Here is a 24,170-nt window from a genome sequence, read left to right as displayed (position 1 = left end):
TAGAGCTGCTATTCCCGATGCAGGACTGCGTTAGCCTACATGTGCCGTGTGGTCTAGCCTGGTCTCGGCCATGCTATGCCATCCTTACGGACTTGCGTAACGTGGTCACTGTGACGAGTAACGGGGGAAACGAAATCCCCAAAAGAAATATGACAATAGCAGCTGCTACATAGCGCTTCCTTGCCGCCGGGACCTTGAATTCACGAGTCATTCATCGGCCGTGCCAGGCTGTCCATACGTGGCCAAAAGGAACATGTAAACAGCCAAGGAAAAATGTCAGGCTTCTCGCCCCATTTTCGTGTTTCCTAGACTGCATGTAACCGTTATCGACACGATGGTGCAGCAGATACGGCCGATCGTGCATAACGGATAAATAGATTAATACGGTCCAGACATGATCCCTTGTGGCGCCTTCAAAACGCCGCTTGCAATTGCACCGCTGCCTACGTCACGCGTCACATGATTGAGCGCACTCGGTCCAATAATAGCCAAGACAAGCCCGTGCCGATAGGACGTTCCGAACAAGGAGCCAAAGTTCCGGGCGCACGTTATGTCTGGTGTATCGAGGTCGGCGGAGGTTGGGTGCAGGAGCCCTATCAGAATAGGCATGCCGATGTAGAGAGAAACGGGCGAACCGCTGATGAAAGTATCATACGACTGCAGACCAAACCGTGGCCAAGGCGCCTAGCCCCTGGTCGAGTTAGGCTCAGCCGCACCGCTCTCTTCTCTTAGCACAATAAACGTTGTGGTGGAGTATTTGTCTCAGTTGCGAATCCCCCTATAGGTGCATCTAGTCCACACCCGATCTAAGGTGTAGATTGGATCGGCTGAGACTGAGACTGGGTGACTGGGGCTTGTGGCGGGCTTCGTGCAGGAGCTGCATTTTGGTGTGGTACAGTATACTCATGGCATGATCTGGCAACGGATGTTGCATCATAATCACAACATCGGTATACACAAAGCCCGCCAAGCCAATGATTATACTCATACGCAGTAATCGATCTACCGATTCCGGGCTGTTCCTGAGCAGTGCAATAGGCGGAGAGACAGGAGATATGTCAGGGTCAAGAGGCACCTTGGCATGGAATCTTGCGGTTGTGACAATGCCTTGGCAAGTTGTCTGTGTCTGCGTCTGCGTCTGCGTGAATAAAACGTCGGGAACCCACAGCGCAAGAAAACCGTGCTTGGTCATGATGCCTGCGTGTATGCCTCTTGCCGTGAGGTGAATTTGCTTAATCCTGCATCCTGCAGTAAGACCTGCCATCAGCCCTCATAGCCAAGAGTACCCAAAATCTCTGGACGCATCCAATCGGGTCGGGCGTAAGCTTCGGGAGAGAGACAATATGCGACCTTGGCATGTCAGCCGTGTCCCGCGTCTCTCACGCACGGAAGGTCAGACAGCAGCACCAGAACCAAGGTGCCGGGTACGCAACCCCAGACCAATCGTGATATTGTACGAACATCGGTCAATTGAGGAAATGATCATCGCGATCGGCGGCATCATGGCCTTGGGATAGAATCACCAAAGGGACGAAGACCTGGCTATCTGCGGACACGCGGAGGGACGGGCAGGACCTCACGACGAAGTGCTTCTTCCTGGGCGTCAACGTAGGACTCTCACGAGGCCTCATTCGTGTATATAAAGACGACGTTCTGCCCGGTAACAACGACCTTTCTTTCCTTCCTCATCCAACACTCAATAATCCAGCTTCATCACCATTACCACTCTCCCAACCATCACCACTATTCTTTGCTCCTAGCAAACCTTAATCACTTCATTCAAAATGCAGTTCACCATCATCTCCACCATCTTCATGGCTGCCGCCGCCATTGCCAGCCCCGTCGCTGCTCCCCCGCCATGGAGCCCGCTGACCTCGTCGTCCGCACTGGCGGCGGTGGCGGTGGTGACAGCAAGACCTGCTCTGGCGACACCAAGCAGGTAAGTCTACAACGGACTTTACTTTCTGTGCCCCTGGATCATAGCTAACAATTATCTCCACCAGGTCTGCTGCAACGGCCTCCTCAACTGTGTTGTCCAGATCTTGGGCTCCCAGTGCTCCGGCGGCGTCTACTGCTGCGACACCTCCTCCGGCACTGTAAGCCATCCACTCTCCAGACCTCGCAAAATTCAGTATCTAACAATATCTCAGGGATCCCTCATCAACATCCAGGCCCTCAACTGCGTCAAGCTCCTCTAAGCGCCTCGCCATAACTCCGCAGTAGTTATTCGGACCAACAGACGCAGCCTGGTTCAGCCAGACGAACGGGGGCAAGCAGATCTCTGGCAGTAGAGGTAATAGGTGCTAGCTTGTTGGATAGTGGGTTGGATCACGGGGATGTGGATGGTGATGCAGCTCAGGGGGTTTTCTTTCTTGTACAATCGTCTGCTGGTGCTTGCACTTTGCCGATTATCGTGGCCACGATGCACATTCCTTTTTGAGAGAGAGTTTTTGTAGCTAGTAACCTCCCTGATAACATTATGAGAAAACATTGCGCAGAATCTTGATTGTCTCGAATACTGCCCCTCGTGATATACTCTGCTCGAATTTTGCCCCTGAAGCCTCCAAAATTGAACTCAACTGCTCTACCTCGATACCAAATCACAACCTCTACCAAACTTTTGCTTGTTTCATCTAAACTTGGTTCTGTGGGATAATTCTATTCTACTACCACAATTAATTCTATAACAAATGGTCTTTCGAGCGACGAGCCTTGTAGCTTGCAAGCTTGAGTACCTAAGTCTTGATATCCCGGTCCGTTCATGATGTTTAGTTATATATCGTGATTATTTACATTACATTTTGCTATATGTATACAGTTTATTCTATCAATATACCTTGTTCATGATCTTTCCTGCTTTACGGCCATAGACCCCGATCAAAGGGGTCGACACTCGGTAGTCGACTCGCATTCCCATAAGCTCGCTGTATTCATCCTTCAAGATGTCGGACCCCATGTTGTGCAGCCCCCGGTACTTGCTCAGCTCGTGCCGGCGCAGCGCGACAGTCCAGGGAAAACTGGAGTAGGCGACGCCCATAAAGGCGCTCGCCTTGAACATCATGAGGAAGTCCACCAGCCCTTGCTGGTCGAACGTCATCTGCTCGAGCTCTTTTAGGGAGTCGCCATGCAGGAGATCCTGTTTGGTGAATACCGTCACGTTTCGCTTATTGCTACCACCACTGTTGTCTCCGATGCTGCGCCGGCGCCCCCGCAAGGCATCTTCTTTGACTTCTTCCTCGGTGATCCGCCTCTGCAGATAAGCAGCGAACAAGTCGACAACGGTGCGGTTCCCGCTGGCAACGTAGACTAGCTCGAGGCCGGTGCGCATCAAGTTCTGGAACTGCGCCTCGAACTGGTCCTCCATGCGCGAGAAGCGGTACAGGTCCGGGTCCCAGGCAGAGACGGCGTCCTTCTCCAGACGTAGATGGGCGCCATAGTAGGCGTGGTCGTTGATGGGTGCGCTCGCGTTTAGCGACTGTTGCTTCTTTGCCGGCATGCGTCGCCGCAGCGCCGCGAGCACTCGTGCCGCCATGACGCGGGTCTCGCGCCGGAAAGACAGCAGCTTGCCGAACTCACCTGCGAACTCGTCGCCGTCCTCTCGCACGGGGTACTCGAGGTACGTCTGGCCCAGCGCAATGTGCACTGGCGCTTCTGGGCGAACCACTATATTCTGCTGCGAGAGCCAGGTGTCGAAGTAGTTGCGCCACTCGCGTGGAAACAGCAACAGGCTTTCGTCGTCATCTGCTTTGGTAATGCTGTCGCTTCTATTGCTGTGTGCACTCTGCTTTTCGAACTGGTCGCCGACGACTGAGAGGGGCTCCGCGGCGCGCCGCTCGTAGTTGGGGAAGTCCTCGATACGGTCGTAGAGCCGCATACCTGGGCATCCTTCGGTCAGATGCTGCACGAAGGCATCTCGGTCGAACAGATATTCGAGCGGGACCTGGACCGTGGTTTCGATGTCGGTGATGTCGCGCGGGTTGCGCTTGGATAGGGATGGGACCACCACCGCGGCCCCGGCGTGGATGGCGTACCGCACGCACTTGAGGATCTGCAGTCGCAGCATGCCGACGCCGCCGTGCTGGTCTTCGCAGGTAAACACCAAGCCGGGGCGGAAGTGGGTGGGCTGGACGCGTGAGCAGGCTTTGCGGATCGGCGCGTAGTCTATGGGTGCTGGGAACTCGACGTCGGCGGCCACCTGGGAAAAGGCAGCATCTTCGGCCTGTTGTTCTGGACTTCCTTCGGGTGGGTCGTGGTAGTATATGTTGGGCCCGCGCAGGTAAACGAGAGAGATCCAGATAACAATGAGGAGGGCCGCCTGAGCCACCCTTTTCAGTGCCGTGGTGGTTCTGTCGGTCATGGCCATTTCGATGTGAAGTATAGCCTCACGCTTCGGGGAGGTTCACGGAGGATAGAAAAAATGATTGGGCATAATCAGAGAGCATGCGGAAAGAATTGCGATCCTGACGGCAGATGCAGCGACATATGGGTAAAGCAGTCAGATCTGCACGTGCGACGATGGCACATTTTTGCTTCCTTGTACCATACATTTTGTTCCACCAGTATTGGGCCAGGGGCAGCTGCATTGTTTGATTACGCCCCCTGGAAAACTTAAGTCGCGTGACCGACTCTTTGCACGATGGCACTTCACTTACTAGAAGCAAAGAGCTGTAAGTATATCACGGTACAAACCGACCAAGTCCCAGCGAATAGAGTTAATTGCAACAACTTGGCACCAGCTTGGCATCGAAACTTCGGATGTTTCCGCACCGCGTCTCTCCATTCCCATATCGAGGTGGAAGCCGGGTTCAATTAGAGTTTCGGACCTGAAACCGTTTCAGACTTGGCGATTTCCGGCGTGCTGGACGAGCGACGATCCCAGGCTCGCTTCTGGACTGCTCTGTCTAGTTAGCTAGTCCCTGCGTCATTCGTTGTGCTTGTCTCAGACGCACAATCGCTGAAGTCTAAAAATTCGGTTGATGCAGGCTTCTATCATCTGGTGAGACCACGTTGATTAAAAAATAGAATAGTTAGACTTCAGCTGATGTCGAATCTTGATGTACTGGAAGGGCACAGTGGTCCGAAATACATATCATCGTCGAATTTGATTTGTAAAAGTGTCACGTCGGCACGCTTCTTTCTCTGCTTTGCCGAACCCCACAATACGTTTCTGAAACGGACAACCAGAAGACCCTGATCCGCTTTCCCCTTCGCCGTGACATATTTCCGGACTTTGCGGTAGAACTCCACGCTTTCAGTCTAGGTCGGCACCCACGGTCGCATCCGGTGCAGTGCACTGTTGGATTGAATAAGACTCGGTGTTCGAGGTCTGACAGCTCGGCGATACGGTGGTAACAGCTTGCGCCGATACAGGGGACCTTTTCATGGTTTAGCAATGCGAACCTGACCCAAAACACCAAGAGGCACTTACACGCTCCCACCACAAACCCAGCTCTGCCGCACCGCCAAAACCCATCGGTCCCATTCAAATCGCGCGCTCGTCTTGACCGTGTGCTGAGTCTCTCGTTGTGCGCCGTCCTCCGATGTTGTCGTCACCGCGATCGTGCGGTCACCGCAAGGATACCAAGCGTCCCCGGCGTCATTGGTGCCGCGGTTGAAGCTGCAAGCCGTCGTGACGGACGCCGCCGAGTTGTCCAGCGCGAAGGCCAGCTGGGTCGTGTTGGGCAGCGCGTCGATCTGACCCGGCGCCACCACGTACTTCGTGTAGGCGAACTGACGGACTATGAAGCTGGTGGCCGAGTCTTGCTGCTGTAAGGGGCATTCCGGGACGGCGTAGGTCACGTCGGCTCCCTCCGCATCTAGTGGTTGATGGAGGATGGAAGGCGTCGCATCGTGAGATGTCGCAGGGTTCAAAACAGGGAGAGCCCAAGCTACGGAAACAGCTACTAGAATAATACGGAACTGCATTATCGCAGCGTGCAATGGATGACCCTGCTATGGCAAAACAAGGAGAGAGAGACGCTCGATGTTAAGATATATTTGACGGGAGACAGCGGCGCATGAGGTCATTCCAGACGAGGAGGGTGCTGGCCCGCCATCCAAACTACCGTGCATGCATGCCTACGACCTACTGCCGCTGTCACTTGTGAGGTGTGCATCAGACGGTGCCATTTAACTGACGCTGATGAGGGTGTTAGGCGACCTGCTTTAGGAAAGCGGAAGCATGTCTTTAGCCGAAGAGGACGGGTTTGACCCGAATACTATGCATAATTTTGATTGCCGGCCGCCTCACCTCGGAAAGATGCTGCATGACGAAAAAGGGCCTGGTGCGTCCCAGGTCACAATGGGGTATGCAACAAACCTTCCCCCATTTTCAATTTCATGAAAGACGCACTTTTGAGGGGATTCGCCATCGGTCCTGACCAGCTCGGGCGGTGTCTGTGTAGCCACCCCGAGGGCGAGACTGACAGCCAAAAGCTGGACCAGCAGGGCAGACACAGGAATAAAAGGATAACTGCCGTTCCTTTGTAGGCGAGGTTTTATCGTATCGAGCTACAATTCTACCAATATGGCCCCGGCGAAGGAGCCAATACCCTATTATGCGACCGAATTGCGAATGTTGGCCTTGTCTGCGCGAGTACACAAATGTGCACTCATTAGGTTACTTGGGGCCAGCGAGCCTGGTCGGCAATTGCCTAAGCCTAGGCCTGGTGGGTGCCTGGTGGGTGCCTGGGGGAGTCACAGGCTAGAGGTGGGGGGCGGGGCAAACATTCCAGCACTTGCTCGAGTTGAGACGGGGGCGGACCAACTGTCAAAATTGCTGACAAGTGCCAAAATCAGACGCGTCTCAGAACACGCTTGGAATTGGGCATGACGGAGTCCAAGCCGAGCAGCAACTTCAAGCACAATTTTTATCCGAACCTCCCATGAAAGCGGTCTGGAAGCTCTGTGATCCATTCAGTTTGCCTTTATCATAGGGGCGCATCTGCGAGTACTTGCAAGATGGACGACTTCGATTCCGGAGACGACCTGTTTGACGACGTCAACGCCGATGAGCTGGTCACCAAAAACAAGAGACCCGCTTCTCAGGGCCACGCTACCCCAAACGGCAGCGGTGATAGCCATAACGGAGGCGGAAGCAATAGCAAGCGCCAACGTCTAGATGTTGTGGGCGTTGCTCAGAAGCTACTGAAAGACAAGTTTGGCTATGACAGTTTTCGTCATGAACAAGAAGCTGCCATTGGAAGTGTCTTAAGGGGAGAGAACACATTGGTTGTCTTCCCCACTGGTGCTGGCAAGTCGCTGTGTTACCAAGTCCGTACCACTCCTTCGATCCTCTGGGGCTTTACCCTTGCTGACCGGCTCAATTCCAGATCCCGGCCATCGCTTTTGCGGATGTCGACAAATTGAATGGGGAGAATCGCGATTTCTCTGGCATCACTATTGTGGTTTCACCACTCATTGCCCTCATGAAGGATCAAACTGATGCCCTAAAGCGCAAGGGCATTGCTGCTGAGTGTAACGATTCCACCAAGTCATTTGAGCAGCTGCAAGAGATCAGCGCCGACATCAGGAACGGCCGTCTTCGCATGCTATACTGTTCACCAGAGAAACTGAACAACGAGGGGTTTGTGGAGAGCCTCAAGTATGTGCCCGGAGGTATCCGCCTGTTGGCCGTCGACGAGGCTCACTGTATCTCAGAATGGGGTCACAGTTTCCGCCCTGACTACTTAAAAGTGGCTCGATTCGTTGATGAGATCAAGGCGGAAAGGGTGGTTTGCTTGACCGCCACTGCTACACCGAGGGTCGCAGATGATATTTGCAAAGCCTTCCAGATAGACCAGTCCAATGTCTTACGAACATCGCCCTATCGACCCAACTTGCACCTGGAAGCAATGGCAACTTCCACGGACGATGAAAAGATACCCTTGCTCCTCAAGTACCTGGAGTCCCACGATGGCTCCACCCTTGTCTACGTTACACTTCAGCGTCAGGCTGAGGTGCTCGCTGCCAGACTGAAATCTGCTGGACATAGTGCAGAGGCCTTCCATGCTGGAATGAAAGCTGAAGAAAAGAGCTCAATCCAGGACCGCTTTATGGCATCCGAAGTGCGTATTGTCGTTGCCACAATTGCATTCGGTATGGGTATCGACAAGGCGAACATTCGCAACATTATCCACTTCAACACGTCTGGTACAGTTGAGGAATACAGTCAGCAAGTTGGCCGCGCTGGACGGGACGGGCTTCCTAGCCACTGTATGATGTACATCTGCCATGAGGATTGGTACATCAAGGAGAATTTTGCCCGTGGGGACCTTCCCTCCCGCGCCTCACTCGAGGGATTGCTCCATGATGTTTTCGAGCGTGAAACGGTCAAGGGTCGAAACGGGGAGGAAGTCATCAAGCTCAACCACAATGAGCTCTCACAGTCCTGGGACATCAGGGCCAGCCCGCTGTCCATCATATTTGCCACTCTTGAGCTCCGCTACGGGCTTCTCCGGGCCATCACACCAGAATACTCTTCTTACCAATTTGAGGATCGAGGTTTCTACAACAAGATGGCAGCCAGTGATGGCTCACCCGAGGCCAAGGCCGTCTTCAAACACGCCAAAAGAGCGAGGAAATGGTACACATTCGACATCAAAGCAGCCATGGCAGGAGGCTTGTCCAGGGCTGATTTGGTGCGTAAGCTGAACCATTGGAGCGAAGCAGGTGCCATCATGCTCAAGGCAGGTGGCGTTGAGCACCGATACCGGATCCTTAAGAAACTGCCCAGCACCCACACTCAGTACAAGAAACTGGTGAGCGAACTCCACGCCGACATGGAAGGTCGCGAAGAAGAAGCCTTGAGACACGCCCAGGAAGTGGTGGACCTCATCACTGGCAAGAAGTGCTTCGCCGCCACCCTCGCGGAGCATTTTGGTATGTCTCTGCCAGACGGAAAGATTTCTTGCGGTCACTGCACGTTCTGCACCACCAAAACCGCTATAGTGTTGCCGCCCAAACCCCCGTCAAAGTGAACATCAATGGCATCAAGAATATACTGGAGGTTTGCGACGTCCGCGACGACCCAAGGTTTCTGGCTCGAGTGGCCTTCGGCATCAAAAGTCCCAGGGTTACGAAGCTGAAACTGCAGAATAGCTCTGTGTTCAGCTCATTGGAAGATCACGATTTCCAGGTCAGTACCAATTTACTCCTATCTAAAATATATGCATGCTAACACAAATTAGTCTTTGTTAAAGGAGTTCACCAAGGCATGTGACGAAGCATGATAAGCACTATGTCTGTTTAGCTACTGTGTTAATAACTTGTGTCTCGATTTGAAACGAAACACCACCTTGCGCTGTGATGTCAACATTCGTGTCGATTGTATGTGAAATGCTCCGATGGTATGACTTGCGGAGATGTAGTCCCAGTGGGCCACTCCTGGTTGGCAATTATGATAATAATAACAGTTGAGCACTGATGGTCGAGTGCTAGATATAATAGTAATTGTCATTAATAAGTTACATTACTTTACAGGCTCTCTTTTGTTCATGTATGGCGTTAAAATAATACCTCTCATAAGCTAGTAACGCATGGGACAAAACCTAGTTGCTTCCGGGCCCCTTGGTACCGCCCATGGCGTTCTGGACATTGCCACCGATGCTTCCTTCGGTGGTGAATTGCTTGCCGATCATGCCATCCTTTGCCAGAGGTCCGCCGATAGCGGCGGCTGTCCCGCCAACGGCTCCCGTCTCTGAAGTATCGGATAGATTAGTACACGAGAATATATGCAATAGTATGGATATGATGTACACATACCAGTGAACTGCTTGCCGATGGCTCCTTGGGCATCAAAGGTTTTGGGCTTATCCTCGCCAATACCGGCCGTGGCGGGAGTCTTGATGGACGAGGCCATGCCGCCGTTTCCCGTTGAAGGCATTGTTATGTGAGATGGGCTGATTGAATTGAGGTTGGTAGAGGTTATGGTATCGCGAGAAGAATGTTCAATCGGCTGTGTTACCCGGTATGTGACTGAACTGGCGAAGTAGGGAGTTTCTGCCAGGAAGGGGTGATTGATTTGGTTTAAGTAAGTACTTGAACTACTCAATCCCTCACTGGTGACGAGGACTGAGGTCGTGGTGATGCGTACTACTAGCGTTGACCCCACATGCCAATCCGTTGTTGATGAGGTCATAATGAGGCTTCGATGCTCCAACTGTTTATAGCCGCATGACATAGGCGGCTACATGGATGATCGTCGGGCTGCTTTCGCTTTCATGTGTTTCTTTGTTCTCAGTAATGTAGCGTGAATATTTACCACGAAACTAAAGCGCCCCTTTCGCTGCCCCTGAAAAGCCCCACACTAACCATTTGCCCCTGTTCATCGCTCACTTTATCAATCACTAAAACCCACGATAAAAAAACTGCTACCATACGTCTACATGTCTCTGGGTCGAATTATTTCGGTCGAGCGGGGTTTTCTATTTTCTCATACTACCTATCGATCAGGAACGAATGGATGCTGTCTCTGGATCTTTCCAACAAGTGATCCAAGGAGTCAACAACTTGAGGGCTAATGAGTGTTGCTCGAAAATGGGAGCGCATGGATACAACTGTAACCAAGCCTCCTGTGATGCCCCCCTAGTACTGAACGACATAACAACATAAAGGAAATTGTAAAGATGATCGCTCAAGCGCAGCCAAAATATCTCATACCGTTATCTAGGAGTAAACAAGACCTGAGTCACCACCTCTCCTGTCCAAACCTCGCCAAACACTCAACCGAGGTTGGGTTGGGACAAGAAGGGGCTGCTCAGGCTTTACTCTCTTTCTTCTCGACCAAAATAAAGAGACATGGTGTGAAATTGGCTGTGTCGTGTACCGTAATGACCGTGTAAGATATCATTGTGTGTTGTCGTCGGTTTTGCGTTTCCTGCCCCTTTGCTTCACGCAATTCACCAGATGCGTTTTGTGCAACTCCATACTGGTGACGTGATGGTTGCAGAGCCTGCAGTGGAAAGTACCGCGGCCCGTCTTTCTGCACTTCTTCAAGTGTCGCTTGTGTAGATCCTTTCGAAAATCAGGCTTCCCACAAGCACACTCGTAGTTTGCTGCACCAGATTCAATGATTCCACCTGTGTTGTCTCGAGCTCTGTGCATCAATGTCTTATAGTGCCGCTGCAAGTCGCGACGCGTCTCGAAGGCGAGGGTCTCACATCCCTTTTCGCAAACGAAGCTGTGTTTCGAGACAAGATGCCGCGGAAGGCTCTGGGGTGCGAAAAGACGAGCGCAGTATTGACATGTCGCGGATGACTCATGCTCGATAGCTGCAGCTGGAGGCTGTAGAGACAAGTTGCCCCCAGAAGATAACGATTCTGCAGTAGAGGGCGTGTTCTGGGACTGTGAACTACAATTGTATCTATGCGAAGAGTCGTCTTGTGGCGCAGTTGCTGAATAGTTTGAATTGCTCATGCATGGCGAACGAGGGGAAACCGAAGTTGCATTGGCCTTGGTGTGGTCGTCGGGTGTTAGCTGAAAAGCTATTGCGGAAACCTGTAGGTCGTTTTTGATATCCCGAAGGACTTCCAGGAATGATTCGGCGTCAAATTCATAATCGGGGAGAAATTCGAAAGTCTCGTGTTCCTGAACGTCGGAGAGATGTGATGGATTTGTGTGATGATCATCGGTTGGGAAACCTGAAATAGGAGTCTGCCCGGAGTTGGGCCGGGCAACGCAACAGGCAGATAAAGAAAATAAAAATAAAAAGCAAGATATTCAATAAAGTCAAAGGCCCAAATGATCCTGCTAATCCAACTCCTGTCAGCTCCTCTTCAGATCCTCTTCTGATTTCCTGGCAATGGTGTTCCGGAAGCAGCTCGCGTGGTAGCTATTCAATATCTGGGTCTTCTGACAACAGTTAGTACCGCGACTGGGTGTGTATTAGGAATTGAAAAGTGGCGGAGGCCTACCTGTTGGTACTAGATATGGAAGCTCCGTACGCAAACCGACGATAAATCCCGGGTGGCCTTCTGTCCCTGGATATGTACGTTGGTGGCAACTAATGTCTTGGTGGCCAGGGCATGATAGCGAGGACTGGTGGTAAATTGATCCCATTGCTGTTATCAACAGTCATATGTGGGACTTCCGCAATCTATATCGATACCACAATGTTAACGCTTCATAGTCCTACGAAAATGGATGGGTTGGTGAAGTACATACAGGGGGTATCAAAATCGAATCAATAATATCATATACGAGGCGTTACTGGTCTTGGAGTTGGAAGCTAGCACTCTCGTTGTCCTTCCGGGCATGGACTACCGGCTAAATGAACACAGTGGAAGACTTCTGAAGGCGGCGAGAATCCTGTTTATAACGTCTCCGCGGATGTCTGGGGTCACAACAATAGCTGAGGGTGACTAGAACTGTTGGCGATGGTGATGTTGATGATGGGGAAAAGGGAGGGCCTGGAATGAGGGGCTTTGGTTGTATTTAATGGCAGGTACTCGTGGTCATGAGTGCCAGATTCGGGCCGCAGCTAAACCGGATAATATTGGTGGCCTCAGATTCCATGGCCCTGGTTGGCGGCCTCAAGGAAAGAGCAGGGGGGCTGCCATTGCCGAGTTTGCCTTTCCAGATGCCTTGTTGAGATTTTGTCAGCAAGGGTGCCTGGTGACCCTCGAGTATTACATGTCAATAAAGGCCTCAAAACTTGGTCTTCTAATTCGCTAATCTTTGTTACGCAGCTCGAGGAAACCCCGCACAGCTACATCTGCATCCACTACCGATCCGTCGGATAGGCCGATAGCAGTCGGAATATATGAGTCCATAATATGAATTATGGCCGCGTATATACTCTATTGAATGTTAATAAGTGAGTTTTGGGCAAGCTAGTACTTGATTTTGTGTTTAGCAGACTGAATAACACAGTTATGGAGGGTAATTGTCAGGTCCAACACGATATGACGGGATAATATGCCGGAGCTATTGTGTATTGATGAACTATGAATTCTTGTAATGAGTGAACTTGGTATGGGCTCGAATACCAAGAGATAATCAAAAGCTTCTACTGTTTCCTCCACGCCATAACGATTGTAACCGTCCAACCCGACTGCACAGCAATGATAAGTGATTTCGTAAGTCCTCCAAGATTCAACTATTGCCAGCTTATCGCCCCCTAGCAGTAGTTATAACACTCGGGGTATTTCTTTATGCATTCGGTGTTGCAGCACTGCTCCTTGTAGTTGCAGTCGTTCTTGCAGCAGTTCATCACGGCTTGGCAGTCGCATGCACGCGGCTCGATAGACCTTTCGAAAAGAAACTCTGTATGACTACATGTTAACACCTTCCCATAGTGACATGGATAGGAACAATTGTTCACTTCAGCTGTTTAGGAAAACGGGGAGATCTTACTGGGATCCTTGGGATGAGCAGCGGCCATGCCGGCAGCGGCGAATAGAGCGACAAAAGCGAATAACTGCATCTTGAAGGTTGGGTGTTGTCAGAATAAGTGGTAGGAATTCTCGGAAATGATATAATAGCTTGATTTGATCACAGACTCTAGGGGTTGGTCCAGAGTGGATGAGGGTATTGCTGAAGATACTGGGAGAGTGGAATCTACGAGGGAATATTGCCCTTATTTATATTGAATTCTTGCTTCTTATACCCAGAGTGACTTGCACTTGGGCACAGCAGGAATTACCTATAGCAAGACTTCGCTATCATCCCATATATTGTATTCCGCTTGGCTTGCATGATTGTGACTAAGACGGGGATACTGGTCATACTCAGCTTACAATCGGAATCAGTGGAGATCTGCACTCCTAGGGAAAGAAAGATTTATGAAGTTGTCATCTCTGCAGGTTGGTACTCTAAAGTCTCTTACATTGGCATTTGTAGAAAGAAGGGATTGACAGCGTACAGATGATTTCGGCGCCCTTCTCATGCACCAAAGTTCCAATGTCTGTTTAGCCGAATTGCTGATGATGACTGCATAATACTGCACAGACATGAATAAAGCCCTTTTGGACCATGTCACATATACTCGAGATGGGGTGACAAGCCTCCCATTTGAATCATTGGTCCCAAGCCAGGGGTTCCACAGAATGATATTTCATTCTCGTAGGTTGCCTAAAGTTCAGCGATCTCCCAATTGAAATCTCACTTGCCCACAAAAGCCATCGGTAGCCGTTCAATGAAGACGCTAAACGACAAGGGAAGCGCCAATCGGAGACTTTGCGGAGAGAATCGCAACAACTTGTTATACGGATACACGAAGAATGCATGCGGCTGAATCCCGAAATCCATATATATATGATGCAAGCACGGTCGATGCAGTTCAAGCGACGTCAAGTTTCCAGACATTCAACCGAATTTCTCCCAACTCCAATGGCTACCATGAGAGCAGTCCGTACCCGCAAGGACCTCGGCCAAGCGGTCCTGGTGGATGATGCCGAAATCCCCTCGGTCGCCGCCTACCCAGACCACGTTCTTGTGAAGCCGAGCTACGTCGGCATCAACCACTGCGACTACTTCACCGTCGACCACCCTTTCATCTTCCAGCCCGAGATCAATCTCGGCAGTGAGTTCTGCGGCAAGGTTGTCGACATCGGGGCCCACTGCCAAGGGATCCGGAAGATAGGGGAGCGCGTCGCGGGCTGCACCTTCACCTGTGCCTCGGCCATGCCCTACGCCGGGTGCCACGCGGACTACTTCCTGATCAAGGGAGACACGCTCTTGCTTGTTGACAACATGGGAGATCAGATTCTCGAGGAGCAGGCCGCGGGACTCGGTGTCGCCTTTTCTACTGTGTTCCAGACCATGTACCATCTCATGAAGCTGCCTTTCCCATCATTGGAGGACTGGGCTGTCGAAACGGAGCCGCTGCCGAAGAGGGCTATCTTGATCGCGGGGGCGCCACAAACACGGGAATGATCGCAATTCAGTTTGCCAAGCTGTCCGGCTTGACCGTGTTGACCACCTGCTCGCCGCACAACTTCGCCCTGATGAAAGACCTGGGCGCTCACGCGACTTCCGACTACAAAGACACCGAATCGTGCATTGCGGACATCAAGGCGGCCCTCCAAGCAGAGGGGCTCGATAAGGAACCGATGCTGGCCCTGGACTGTGTGGGCAACTTCGGCTCGCCCGAGGTATGCGCCGGTGTCTTGCCGGCGGGGAGCACTTACGTCTCGGTCGCGCCGCCATCCCTTCCTGGACGGGACGACGTCACCCTGGAGTTTGCCCAAGGCCAGCGGGTCCTGGGTGACAGCTACACCTTCAATGGCCAGGTTATCCCCGCCTATCCGGAGGTTTCTGAGCCTTGGAAGGCATTCGCGAGGCTCTCGGAGCGGCTCATCAGCGCTGGCAGAATCCGATTGTCACCGGTGCAGGTACAGGGTGGGCTCGACAAGGTGCTTGAAACGTTGGAATTGCTGCGTGAATGGAAATTTAGTGCCACAAAGGCTGTGTGTAAGGTCTGAAGAAACCAGGGGCGTTTGGACCAGGGCTATAAGTGGGAGATATGAGTCATCTCGGTTTCTTTCCATTGGATGTATGAGTTTAGAAATTGGTCTCCATTAAAGCATATATGGTATCGTAATTAGCACAACAGCACCCCAAGCTGCACTCATGCCTGCTCATCCTGTCAAGACCCAAGTTTATGAACCTGGTCTTGAGTTTCTACGGTATGAGCCTCTCATCAGCTCACCGGCTTGTCAACGACCTTCTTCTCGTCAGTCATGAGCTGAGGGTGGTTGGCGCGCTCTAGGTCGCTCTCGACGTCGGAGTCGCGCTTCATATCGCTGAAGTCGGTGTTGATGACAAATTCTTCCTTGTCGATGTGGCGGAAGGTGAAGTAAAAGATGATGGCCAGCACGAAGCCCGCGATGGTGGGGCCGGCGAAGCACCAGATGAGGTAGGGGTCCTTGACGGCGGGGGCGGTGGCCAGTCCAATGATGGCCTGGATGGCAGTCATGAACAGGTTGATGGAAGCGACGAGACCCTTCATGCTATTGAGGGAAAACGGAAAATGTCAGCCGGCATGTCCAAGAGAAAACGAAAAGTAGAAATTAACGAAGCTCGGGTGGGGTGACTTACTTCTTGGGAGATCGGCTGTATGCAATACCGTAGGCAGTGACGTTGATGAAGACCTCGGAAACAGCACCCAGAATGACGGGGATGGAGTATAGCTCGATCTTGACGCTGGAAAGGGGGTTCTGGCCCTCGGGTAAGATTTCGGCACATGTGGTGGCGTTGTAGCCGCAAGGCGACGTCTGATAGACACGGTACTGGAGGACGGAGTAGCCTATGGAGCCCAAAGTTGCCAACATGAAACCGAAGGTCATGCGGGAGATGGGCCCCCAGTGGATCTTGAAGCGACGGAGCATGGGGTAGATGATGTGGTTCATTGTGGGGACGGTGAAGACGATGGCTACCGAGTTCAGGTTGTCGAGGAGATCATTGGGCATACCGCTGTTCTCCATGCCAGCCGTCAGGGCGTTTCCGGCCGCGCCCAAGCCCGTGTCGTTGATCTGGAAGATGGGCTGGAAGAGGAAGATGCCGCAGGCCTGGAATGTGCGTCGGACATCGTCGACGAATGTATCGTCGTAGCCGTACGTCTTGGTGCTGCCGGCCGCGATGCGTACGCTGGGCTTGCCGGCTTCCCAGAAGCCCTGCTTGCCGATGCTCTTCAGTCCACCATGAGTGATGATGTCGCCAAGAACCTTGAATACGTTGCCGAGATCCGAGCCACCAGGCGGCTGCTTTACCAGACGCGAGTTCAGGTACCACAGAAGCGGAGGGAGCATGAGGTAGAGGATTGTGGGAATCAAGTAGGCGGCCCAGTAGCCCACACCCTTGGCAAGGTATGTGGTGGCAATGCCGGTGGCGGCACCAATGTTGACCAACAGGTAGAACCACAACATGACGCTGTTAATGGACTCTTCGGGGTCAACAATGACTTTCTGGCCATTCTTATCCGTGATTACGTGGGCGACTTTGTGTGGCGACTGATCCATAACGGTGGGCGAAATGTTGGGCTTGAACTGAGCCGCACCAATCGAAAGCATGTAGAGAGACAGAGCAAACGGGCCCATGGCCTTGCCCGACTGGAGTACTGGTGGCAGAGCGGAGATGATCATGATGACTAGTTGTAAAATCTGGTCAGTCGCCTGTTGCATCTATAGCTGGAGTGGGATAGCAGCTGGAGTGTGGTGACAGCTGGTAGTCGCGAAGCGGCGAAGTATTGCCAGTCTAGATAATATGTCGATTGGGACGGGAACTTACTGTGGGCAACACCGCAGATTGCAACACCCCAGCAGATCATCTTGAAACGGCCGTACTTGGTATCGGCGAGCCAGCCGAAGAAGATGGGCAACGCATATGACAGGAACTTGAAAGCCTCGGTCATGGCACTGGCGGTGGCTGAGCCCTTGCCGAGGGCACCGGCGCCGTACTTCGAGTTTATGGAGCCTGCAGCGCCGGTACCCGGGCCATCGGGCGGGAGGGGCGCGCGGATGAAGTTCTTGTAAACCTGGTTGCAACCGTAGTAGGAGGCGCGCTCGGCGAACTCGACGGCGCAGAGGTAGTAGCAAGAGGCAGGCATCTTCCCGGCAACGCGGCGCAGCGTCTGCTTCTCTTCCGCCGTCGGCAGGATGAGACCGTGAAAGGTTTCGCGCTCCTCCTTGACGCCGGCTAGCTGGACCTCATGCATCTCCTTGGCGTCACCAATGACGGCGTCGACTGTGTCAACATCGTGCGATGCGTGTACGTCGCCGACCGGGCTCCGCGTGGTGAGGGTCGTGCTGGTATCTACATGGTCTATTAGTGTGCACTCTATCTGTCAATGCGCCACTGGAGTCTATGATGATCGCTGATCTCAACCAAGCCGGGATGGTGGGAGAACGTTTCTTAGGGGCTGTACTCACCCATTGTGGAAATATCAGCCTACTAGCGCTGCTTATGAGGCTTCGACCTTGTCTGGCTCAACGCTGTTCCAGGGCGAACGAGGCGGGATGAAGGTTGGAGTAGAAGAGCAACGTGGAAGACAAGCGGCAAGCGCCCGCATATAAGTACTGCAACAGCGCCGCACGATTCGTGTTACATCCCCCTCTCAGCTCCGCGCGCCAAGGCACAGAGCAGAAGTCGGCTCACCAACACATGGCTAAATACAGCAGCTTCCTTTATCGGTACACGAAGTTTGCTTTCAGCAGCGACCCAAGGTTCTGGGTCGATTGAGGACGAGACTGCCAGATGTGCAATAACGTCTTCCCGAACAAGACCCATCTCCGCCGGGCGGTGGCCAATCGCCGTGCATACCTCGCTGTCGATGGGCAACTCAGAATAGAGTCGAGCCGTCCAGTGCACACACATGGTTACTGGGTTGGGAGAAATATCCGGTGCTGGTTGGCCTTGGCCCTGCTTGGCTTGATAGAGGCAGACGAGGGATGGAGAACGTGTTTAACCAAAATAGGGAGCTGGTAAACCTCGCCCGACTTGGCACAGGGGCGCCAAGGCTGGGCTAAGAGATATGTGAGCTTGCTGCTCGTGGGCCAAGATTCTGGGCAGGAAACACTCTGGATAGATGCAGAAGGTGGTGAGACAGTTGGTTCTCAATCCCACGGCCAGAGGCAAGAACCAACGCAAGGGGGGTGGTCATGCGGTCGTTCATACGAAGCCTTGCCTTCGAATCCTTCTAGAATCGACAACACTACGCCGTGACTGGCCGAATGACGAGGACCTATTTGCGACATGCAGCAAGTGTAACAGGAATAAATGAGATGTTTAACAGGCTGGCAGATAGCAGCATTGCTTTTTTTTCGGCCGAAGTCACACGTGCTTCCGTCAGCCAGTTGTTCGCGTGTTTCTGGAGGCCAATCCCGCATCACGTCAAGCTCTACAAAATGCAAACGCAATTGCCCATGTTCAGGCCTAAGGATGCAGGAATGCAATCCTGCAAACCAGCCAATGATGTCTCGCGAATTTGTGCCGCCGCTTACATGCTCCTGGCGGGCATGCGCTTGTCAGCAAAGTAATCCCCCAAAAGCAGAGAACATGCCTTTGAACTAGCGATAGGCTCAGCGTACCCGGTCGCCGACGGTATCCCCCCACAGTCAGTCGGCTCCGAGATTGGTCCAGACTCGGAACATCGTCAACTTCAAAGAAACCACTTTGGCGGTGTTCATGATCCAGGTGCGGCTCAACAAGGTGTCTGTGCAATCAAGTCAAGCTTCGAGCCAAGTTGGCCGAGAGATGCGCAAGCAACAGCCAAGATGCTGTCAAGCTTCGCAAGCAAGCTTGACCTCGCGCCGGAGTAGTTTGCTGCGCAAGGTTTCTTGGTCGCGTCTTGGCTGATAAGAAAACAGAAGGGGGGTTGGTGGCGCTTGGAAGGACCCTCCCCCAACCGAAGGTAATAAACCTAGACCCCTGTCTGGTCACGTGCTATCCTTTCATGAAGCACCAAAAGACATGCGACCACTGGCCAGCCTGTCAATATAGTATTACACCGAGTGGGTAGAAACTTCCCAAAGGAAACAACTTTTAACGATCTACCGTAATCGTGACCAAGCGAAAGCCAGCCTGACCTTATTCCAACGCCGACCCAATACTAAATCAATTCCCCAAATATGAAAGACTCCAAATGTCCATCTACCCCCAACAAAGCTCAATCTGGTACGAGGGTGGCCTTTTGTCTCCTTTCAGACCTTGCGGAACTCCCACAACACCCCGCCATGTGTTCTGCGTATCAAGTGGTGCCCATCGCCAGCAATAGCGAGCACCTGTAGCGCATCCGCCCAAAATGGCGTCAGCAAGTGATATCCGCCACTGGGATGTGGCCGCGCCGTGAACGTTTCCCAGCCACGAAACCCAAATGCCTCAGCATGGATGGCCTCGTGCCCGTTGTGGCCTAAGTACCGTCCACTGGCGTTGTTTAGGAAACCGAAGTAGTTTTGGTTTTCTGCGCAGAACCAAGTATTGTCGGGGGTCGGTGCCGCTTCTCGGTCACCCCGCTCCTCCTGCGGCGCCAGTAATATCTCGTTGTTTTTTATCGTGATAGGACGTCTTGTCGCCTTTTCGAGGATCATATAGGTATTGCCCAGCCACGGGATCGTGTCGTCCCAGGCCTTGTCTTTCATAATGCGGGGGCTGCTCACTACAGACGGGCAAGGAGCGCAGATGGGCAGCTCGCTCGGCTCAGGGGCAACGGGGATCTCGCTGGTCTTCTGATAGATTGGTCATGGGTGAGTTGTTAGCTTGTTATCTCACTTGTCTTTGACAAAGAACGAAGCAACTTGCAGTGACCCATGGTAAGATATAAGAAAGTAGCCACAGCAACATAAACCACAATAACGTCGAAATGATCGTCCCGTAGAGGCTATATTCCTTTCTTTCCTCGTCTTTGGTGGGTAGTTCGTCTTGCCCGTCTGGAAGGTCACTTACAGGCGGTGTTTTGGACGAGTCTGCCCCATTCCAGGTACCGCCATATCGACCAATGACTGACGTCGCAGGAGTGAAGATGGTGTCAGTAACTGTTTCCGAGTCCTCCCAGATTTCGTGTCCGTCTTTGCTCATCGTAGCAGTCTTTATTATTGGTGAGGCCTGGGTGACAAAAGGTAAACAATTTGATGAGCGGTTGGAAAGTGGGAGACGTAGTAAATTAGAGACCTTCCTCGTTGCAAGAGTAGCCAAGGATTGCAATGACACCGTTATTAACGAGAACAACGGGCATGGAACTGGGTTCTGTCCATTGAACCAATCGGCATGCGATGGTCTCAAGGGGGAGGTGAATCAGGTCCTAAATTTTAGGGATGGAGCTTGGATTAGATAGCCAGCTTGCGTTTTGAATGTTTGGCCAAGTAATTACTGAGGCAGAGAGACTATGGAACTCTCTTAATAAATATTTTGCCAGTTTGATAGGTGATAGCCAGAGGGGGATGACGAGGGTGTAGTTTTGTTCGGTAGCGTAGTAATTTGACAATGATCAAGACGCGATCAGCGTCTGTCCTCTTGTCCCGCGTTTGTAGTGCCTCTTTTTCTCCTCACGGAAACAAGTTCTTCCACATGGTCACCGCACGGCTGCTGAATGGTTTGCTTGTTATGGGCATCTGCAGGCGGCCCACCAGTATTGGTGCCCAATGAACCATTGGGCCAAGAGAGAATGTCTTCTCCGCTTCTCATTAATAACTTCCAATAGAAGCAAACAGAGATCCCAAACGGAACTCAGCCGGCGCGAAGCCATAGGCACGAGTCAACGGATCGAAGTACAAGCCGTCGGGGCAACTAGATATATATCAACGATACAAGGTAGATGGGACAAGACGCCAGAGGGGCTATCTTCAAGAATTAATGCTGAAGAGTACGGGTTGACAAGTCAAAGAATTTCAGACTTTATCGACATGTTCACCGTAGGTCCAGCAAGAAATGCTTACCTTGTGGACAATAACTAAAACTTTGCTTCCACTTGCGACTTCCAGAATGTCCCATAGAATCCTCATATACCTCGGAGTCGCATTCAATGATTGCTACGTACTAGCTTTGAGATACGCATTGTGCTGAGCGCTTGGTTTTCTTTGCGTGAAAGTGTGTAAGTTTCAACTTTCCAAATACCCTCAATTAAAAGGTAGGCTTCTACTACCATGAATATATTCACAATGGATACCTATCGATCATCAAATGGTTTGTCAAGATTCAGACAAAGGGTTATCGTAATGAGCACATCAGTAAATAGTGGCGGCTATGACATTGCTATGCCCCTGACATTTACGAGCTACCCCTATTCAGGCCAAATAGGGGTAGCTCGTAAATTTCAGGGGCTGTATGTAACGTCCCCGATCATAATACACATGAAGACTCGCTGTAATAAGTCTTACCAGTCGTCGCAAAGTCTTACCAACGTTCAGTCGTCGTTACACCAATGTGACCACCTCACTACGTTATTTACCCCATGCCTGTCTTATCGCATTATCTTATCTTTGGAGTACATTGCTACGACTGAGTTGCCGACTTCCATCATGGAAGAGTACTCGCATGACCAGTTTTATAATATAGTTTCCTTTTGTCAACACATGAACCATTCAAATTGGCATCTCTCTGGTGCGCTTCTCTGAGGCAAAGGCATGGAATCATTTCGCAGGAAGGAAACCCGGTTTGATTTGACTCCTTTATATCATGTTCATGACTCAGAAAGAAACAAATAACCAAGAAAATGCGCGCAAGGCCGCTCGGAATGAAACACCCACTGGTCATGGCGAAACAGTTCCAGAGAGTGAGGATAATGGCCTCACAGCTAATTCCACTACCTTGGGCGGCAATGAGGGCACCGGCAACGTTGATGTCGCAGCCCAATTCGCCAACCACCTCGCCACTGCTGGAGAGACATACTCGCCCACGGATGAGCATCGACTCCGGTGGAAGCTCGACCTTCGCCTTGTGCCCTTGTTATGGTTCAACGTGACCATGGGCGCCATGGACAAAGTAACAACAGCGACAGCCGCCTTGTACAATTTCCGCCAAGATACCGGTCTAGACGGAGACAAATACAGCTGGGTCGGGAGTGCTTTCTATGTAAGCAATGCCGCCACACCCTAGCTCTCTCATTGCGGTTGGGCTGGGGCGGAAACATGTACTTGCTGGCACTGACTCGACTGTTGAATAGTTCGGGTATCTGATCTGGTGTCTACCGAGTGGCTCCATCCTCCAGAAGTTCCCCTAGCTAAGGTACTCTGTGTGGTTCAGCTCCTATGGGGCTGTATACTTATCGCAACAGGCTTCGCCAACAACCTTGCTGGCTTGGTGACTTTGCGGGTGGTACTGGGGGCCTTGGAGGCTCCAATTGTACCCGGCAACTTGCTCATACTCGGCAGTACGTATTATCGCTCCTAGCCAACTACATTACTACAATCAGATTTGCTGAACCTGGTTGACAGTGTGGTACACACGTACCGAGCAACCCCTACGTACTGGACTGATGTACACTGGCCTCTCCGTCTGCTTCACCGGCCCTATCGGCTGGGGCATCGGCTTCATCTATGGCGACTACCAGTGGCGCGCCATGTTCTGGATAACCGGCGCCATAACCATCGTATGGGCTGTTGTTATTGGCCTGTTCCTTCCCGACAACCCTGTCAAGGCCAAGTTCGTGGAGCCGCGGGAGAAGGCGATCGCGATTGAGAGGATGAGGGTTGACCAAACGGGCATCGAAAACAAGACGTTCAACAAGGGACAGATGATTGAGGCCTTCAAAGATGTTAAGACGTGGCTTATGTGCCTGTTCCACCTCACCATCAGCATTCCCAACGGCGGACTGACCAATTTCGCGCCCCTGGTCATTAAGGGGCTGGGTTACACCCCGCAGCGGTCTACATTACTTATGATGCCGACAGGAATCATCCAGACCGTGGCATCATACTTGTGCAACGGCGGCGTTTTTCTCTGCCTGAAGTACTTACCAAGCTACCAGACCCGCGTGGCGTGGATCCTTCTGGGCATCCTGGTCGGTCTGACATCGACCGTTTTCCTGCGCTCGCTGTCTCTGGACAACTACCACGGGAGGCTGGCGGCGCTATACATGGCGTATTTCTACCTGGGACCGTATATTGTCTCACTCGGCATCAATACGGCCAACACGGCGGGCCACACCAAAAGGTCACTACCAACGCCCTCATCTTCATCTCATACTGCATCTCCAACATTGTGGCGCCCCAGTTTTTTCTTTCCGCCCAAGCACCCGTGTATCCGCTAGGGATCGCCGCCATCCTTGGCAGCTACGTTCTCTCGGCCTTGTTCATCGTTTTGTATGCGGCATGTTGCATCCACGAGAACCGGAGAAGAGATCGGGAAGATGCAAATGCTGGTGAGAGGGTCCATGTGGATACAGACTTTAAGGACCTCACAGATAGAGAAAATGTACACTTCCGATATGTTTGGTAAAACTTATTTCGAGGCAATTTAGCGGCATCATGATATTTGTTGTGTGCGTATGGACGTGCGGACGAAGAGAGTACATCTTAACGCTATTGTGATCTAAGATGGTAAGAAATGGAGAATCGAGGGGGAAGTGGAAATGAAGTAGAAAAGCCCGCGCTCTGTCATATGATCAAGCTTCGGTTCAATTGCGACTCCAGGACCGTCGATAAGTTGGTTTGGAACACCTCTGTCTATCGTACGCATCGTGACCGGTCGTCCTCTCTTGATTCCATTCATCTGGTTGTCAAGCTTCAACTTTCCCCACT

The 24,170-nt window shown here is 52.0% G+C and overlaps 9 protein-coding genes across 9 annotated transcripts; 4 read left to right on the top strand and 5 right to left on the bottom strand.

Moving 5' to 3' along the window:
• Nucleotides 1–1,858: 1,858 nt before the first annotated feature.
• On the top strand, nucleotides 1,859–2,198 carry PG998_013627 (uncharacterized protein; the record flags this gene model as incomplete). The annotated part of the gene is made up of 3 exons (XM_066880443.1): nucleotides 1,859–1,939; nucleotides 2,004–2,096; nucleotides 2,151–2,198. The coding sequence occupies 3 exons, from the start codon at nucleotides 1,859–1,861 to the stop codon at nucleotides 2,196–2,198; spliced, it is 222 nt and encodes a 73-aa protein (XP_066724582.1).
• A 629-nt stretch (nucleotides 2,199–2,827) lies between these two features.
• Nucleotides 2,828–4,363, bottom strand: PG998_013626 (uncharacterized protein; the record flags this gene model as incomplete). Its single annotated transcript, XM_066880442.1, has 1 exon — nucleotides 2,828–4,363. One exon carries the CDS (start codon nucleotides 4,361–4,363, stop codon nucleotides 2,828–2,830), a length of 1,536 nt encoding a protein of 511 aa, XP_066724581.1.
• An 888-nt stretch (nucleotides 4,364–5,251) lies between these two features.
• Nucleotides 5,252–5,925, bottom strand: PG998_013625 (uncharacterized protein; the record flags this gene model as incomplete). The annotated part of the gene is made up of 2 exons (XM_066880441.1): nucleotides 5,252–5,375; nucleotides 5,429–5,925. 2 exons carry the CDS (start codon nucleotides 5,923–5,925, stop codon nucleotides 5,252–5,254), a joined length of 621 nt encoding a protein of 206 aa, XP_066724580.1.
• Nucleotides 5,926–6,960: 1,035 nt separating this feature from the next.
• Nucleotides 6,961–9,230, top strand: PG998_013624 (uncharacterized protein; the record flags this gene model as incomplete). Its single annotated transcript, XM_066880440.1, is given in 4 exon segments — nucleotides 6,961–7,272; nucleotides 7,332–8,884; nucleotides 8,896–9,136; nucleotides 9,189–9,230. 4 exon segments carry the CDS (start codon nucleotides 6,961–6,963, stop codon nucleotides 9,228–9,230), a joined length of 2,148 nt encoding a protein of 715 aa, XP_066724579.1.
• Nucleotides 9,231–9,548: 318 nt separating this feature from the next.
• PG998_013623 (uncharacterized protein) lies at nucleotides 9,549–9,883 on the bottom strand (the record flags this gene model as incomplete). The annotated part of the gene is made up of 2 exons (XM_066880439.1): nucleotides 9,549–9,697; nucleotides 9,763–9,883. The coding sequence occupies 2 exons, from the start codon at nucleotides 9,881–9,883 to the stop codon at nucleotides 9,549–9,551; spliced, it is 270 nt and encodes an 89-aa protein (XP_066724578.1).
• Nucleotides 9,884–14,328: 4,445 nt separating this feature from the next.
• On the top strand, nucleotides 14,329–15,422 carry PG998_013622 (uncharacterized protein; the record flags this gene model as incomplete). The annotated part of the gene is made up of 2 exons (XM_066880438.1): nucleotides 14,329–14,731; nucleotides 14,758–15,422. The coding sequence occupies 2 exons, from the start codon at nucleotides 14,329–14,331 to the stop codon at nucleotides 15,420–15,422; spliced, it is 1,068 nt and encodes a 355-aa protein (XP_066724577.1).
• A 218-nt stretch (nucleotides 15,423–15,640) lies between these two features.
• PG998_013621 (peptide transporter protein) lies at nucleotides 15,641–17,871 on the bottom strand (the record flags this gene model as incomplete). The annotated part of the gene is made up of 4 exons (XM_066880437.1): nucleotides 15,641–15,950; nucleotides 16,039–17,086; nucleotides 17,227–17,751; nucleotides 17,868–17,871. 4 exons carry the CDS (start codon nucleotides 17,869–17,871, stop codon nucleotides 15,641–15,643), a joined length of 1,887 nt encoding a protein of 628 aa, XP_066724576.1.
• Nucleotides 17,872–19,637: 1,766 nt separating this feature from the next.
• Nucleotides 19,638–20,511, bottom strand: PG998_013620 (uncharacterized protein; the record flags this gene model as incomplete). Its single annotated transcript, XM_066880436.1, has 2 exons — nucleotides 19,638–20,162; nucleotides 20,380–20,511. 2 exons carry the CDS (start codon nucleotides 20,509–20,511, stop codon nucleotides 19,638–19,640), a joined length of 657 nt encoding a protein of 218 aa, XP_066724575.1.
• Nucleotides 20,512–22,107: 1,596 nt separating this feature from the next.
• On the top strand, nucleotides 22,108–23,680 carry PG998_013619 (uncharacterized protein; the record flags this gene model as incomplete). The annotated part of the gene is made up of 3 exons (XM_066880435.1): nucleotides 22,108–22,503; nucleotides 22,675–22,801; nucleotides 22,866–23,680. The coding sequence occupies 3 exons, from the start codon at nucleotides 22,108–22,110 to the stop codon at nucleotides 23,678–23,680; spliced, it is 1,338 nt and encodes a 445-aa protein (XP_066724574.1).
• Between the last annotated feature and the right edge of the window lie 490 nt (nucleotides 23,681–24,170).

Source organism: Apiospora kogelbergensis (genome assembly GCF_038363985.1).
Source record: "Apiospora kogelbergensis strain CBS 113332 chromosome Unknown utg000009l_segment0_segment0, whole genome shotgun sequence".
In the NCBI taxonomy this organism is placed as follows: Eukaryota; Fungi; Ascomycota; class Sordariomycetes; order Amphisphaeriales; family Apiosporaceae; genus Apiospora; species Apiospora kogelbergensis.
This window is presented reverse-complemented; position numbering and strand designations above follow the sequence as displayed.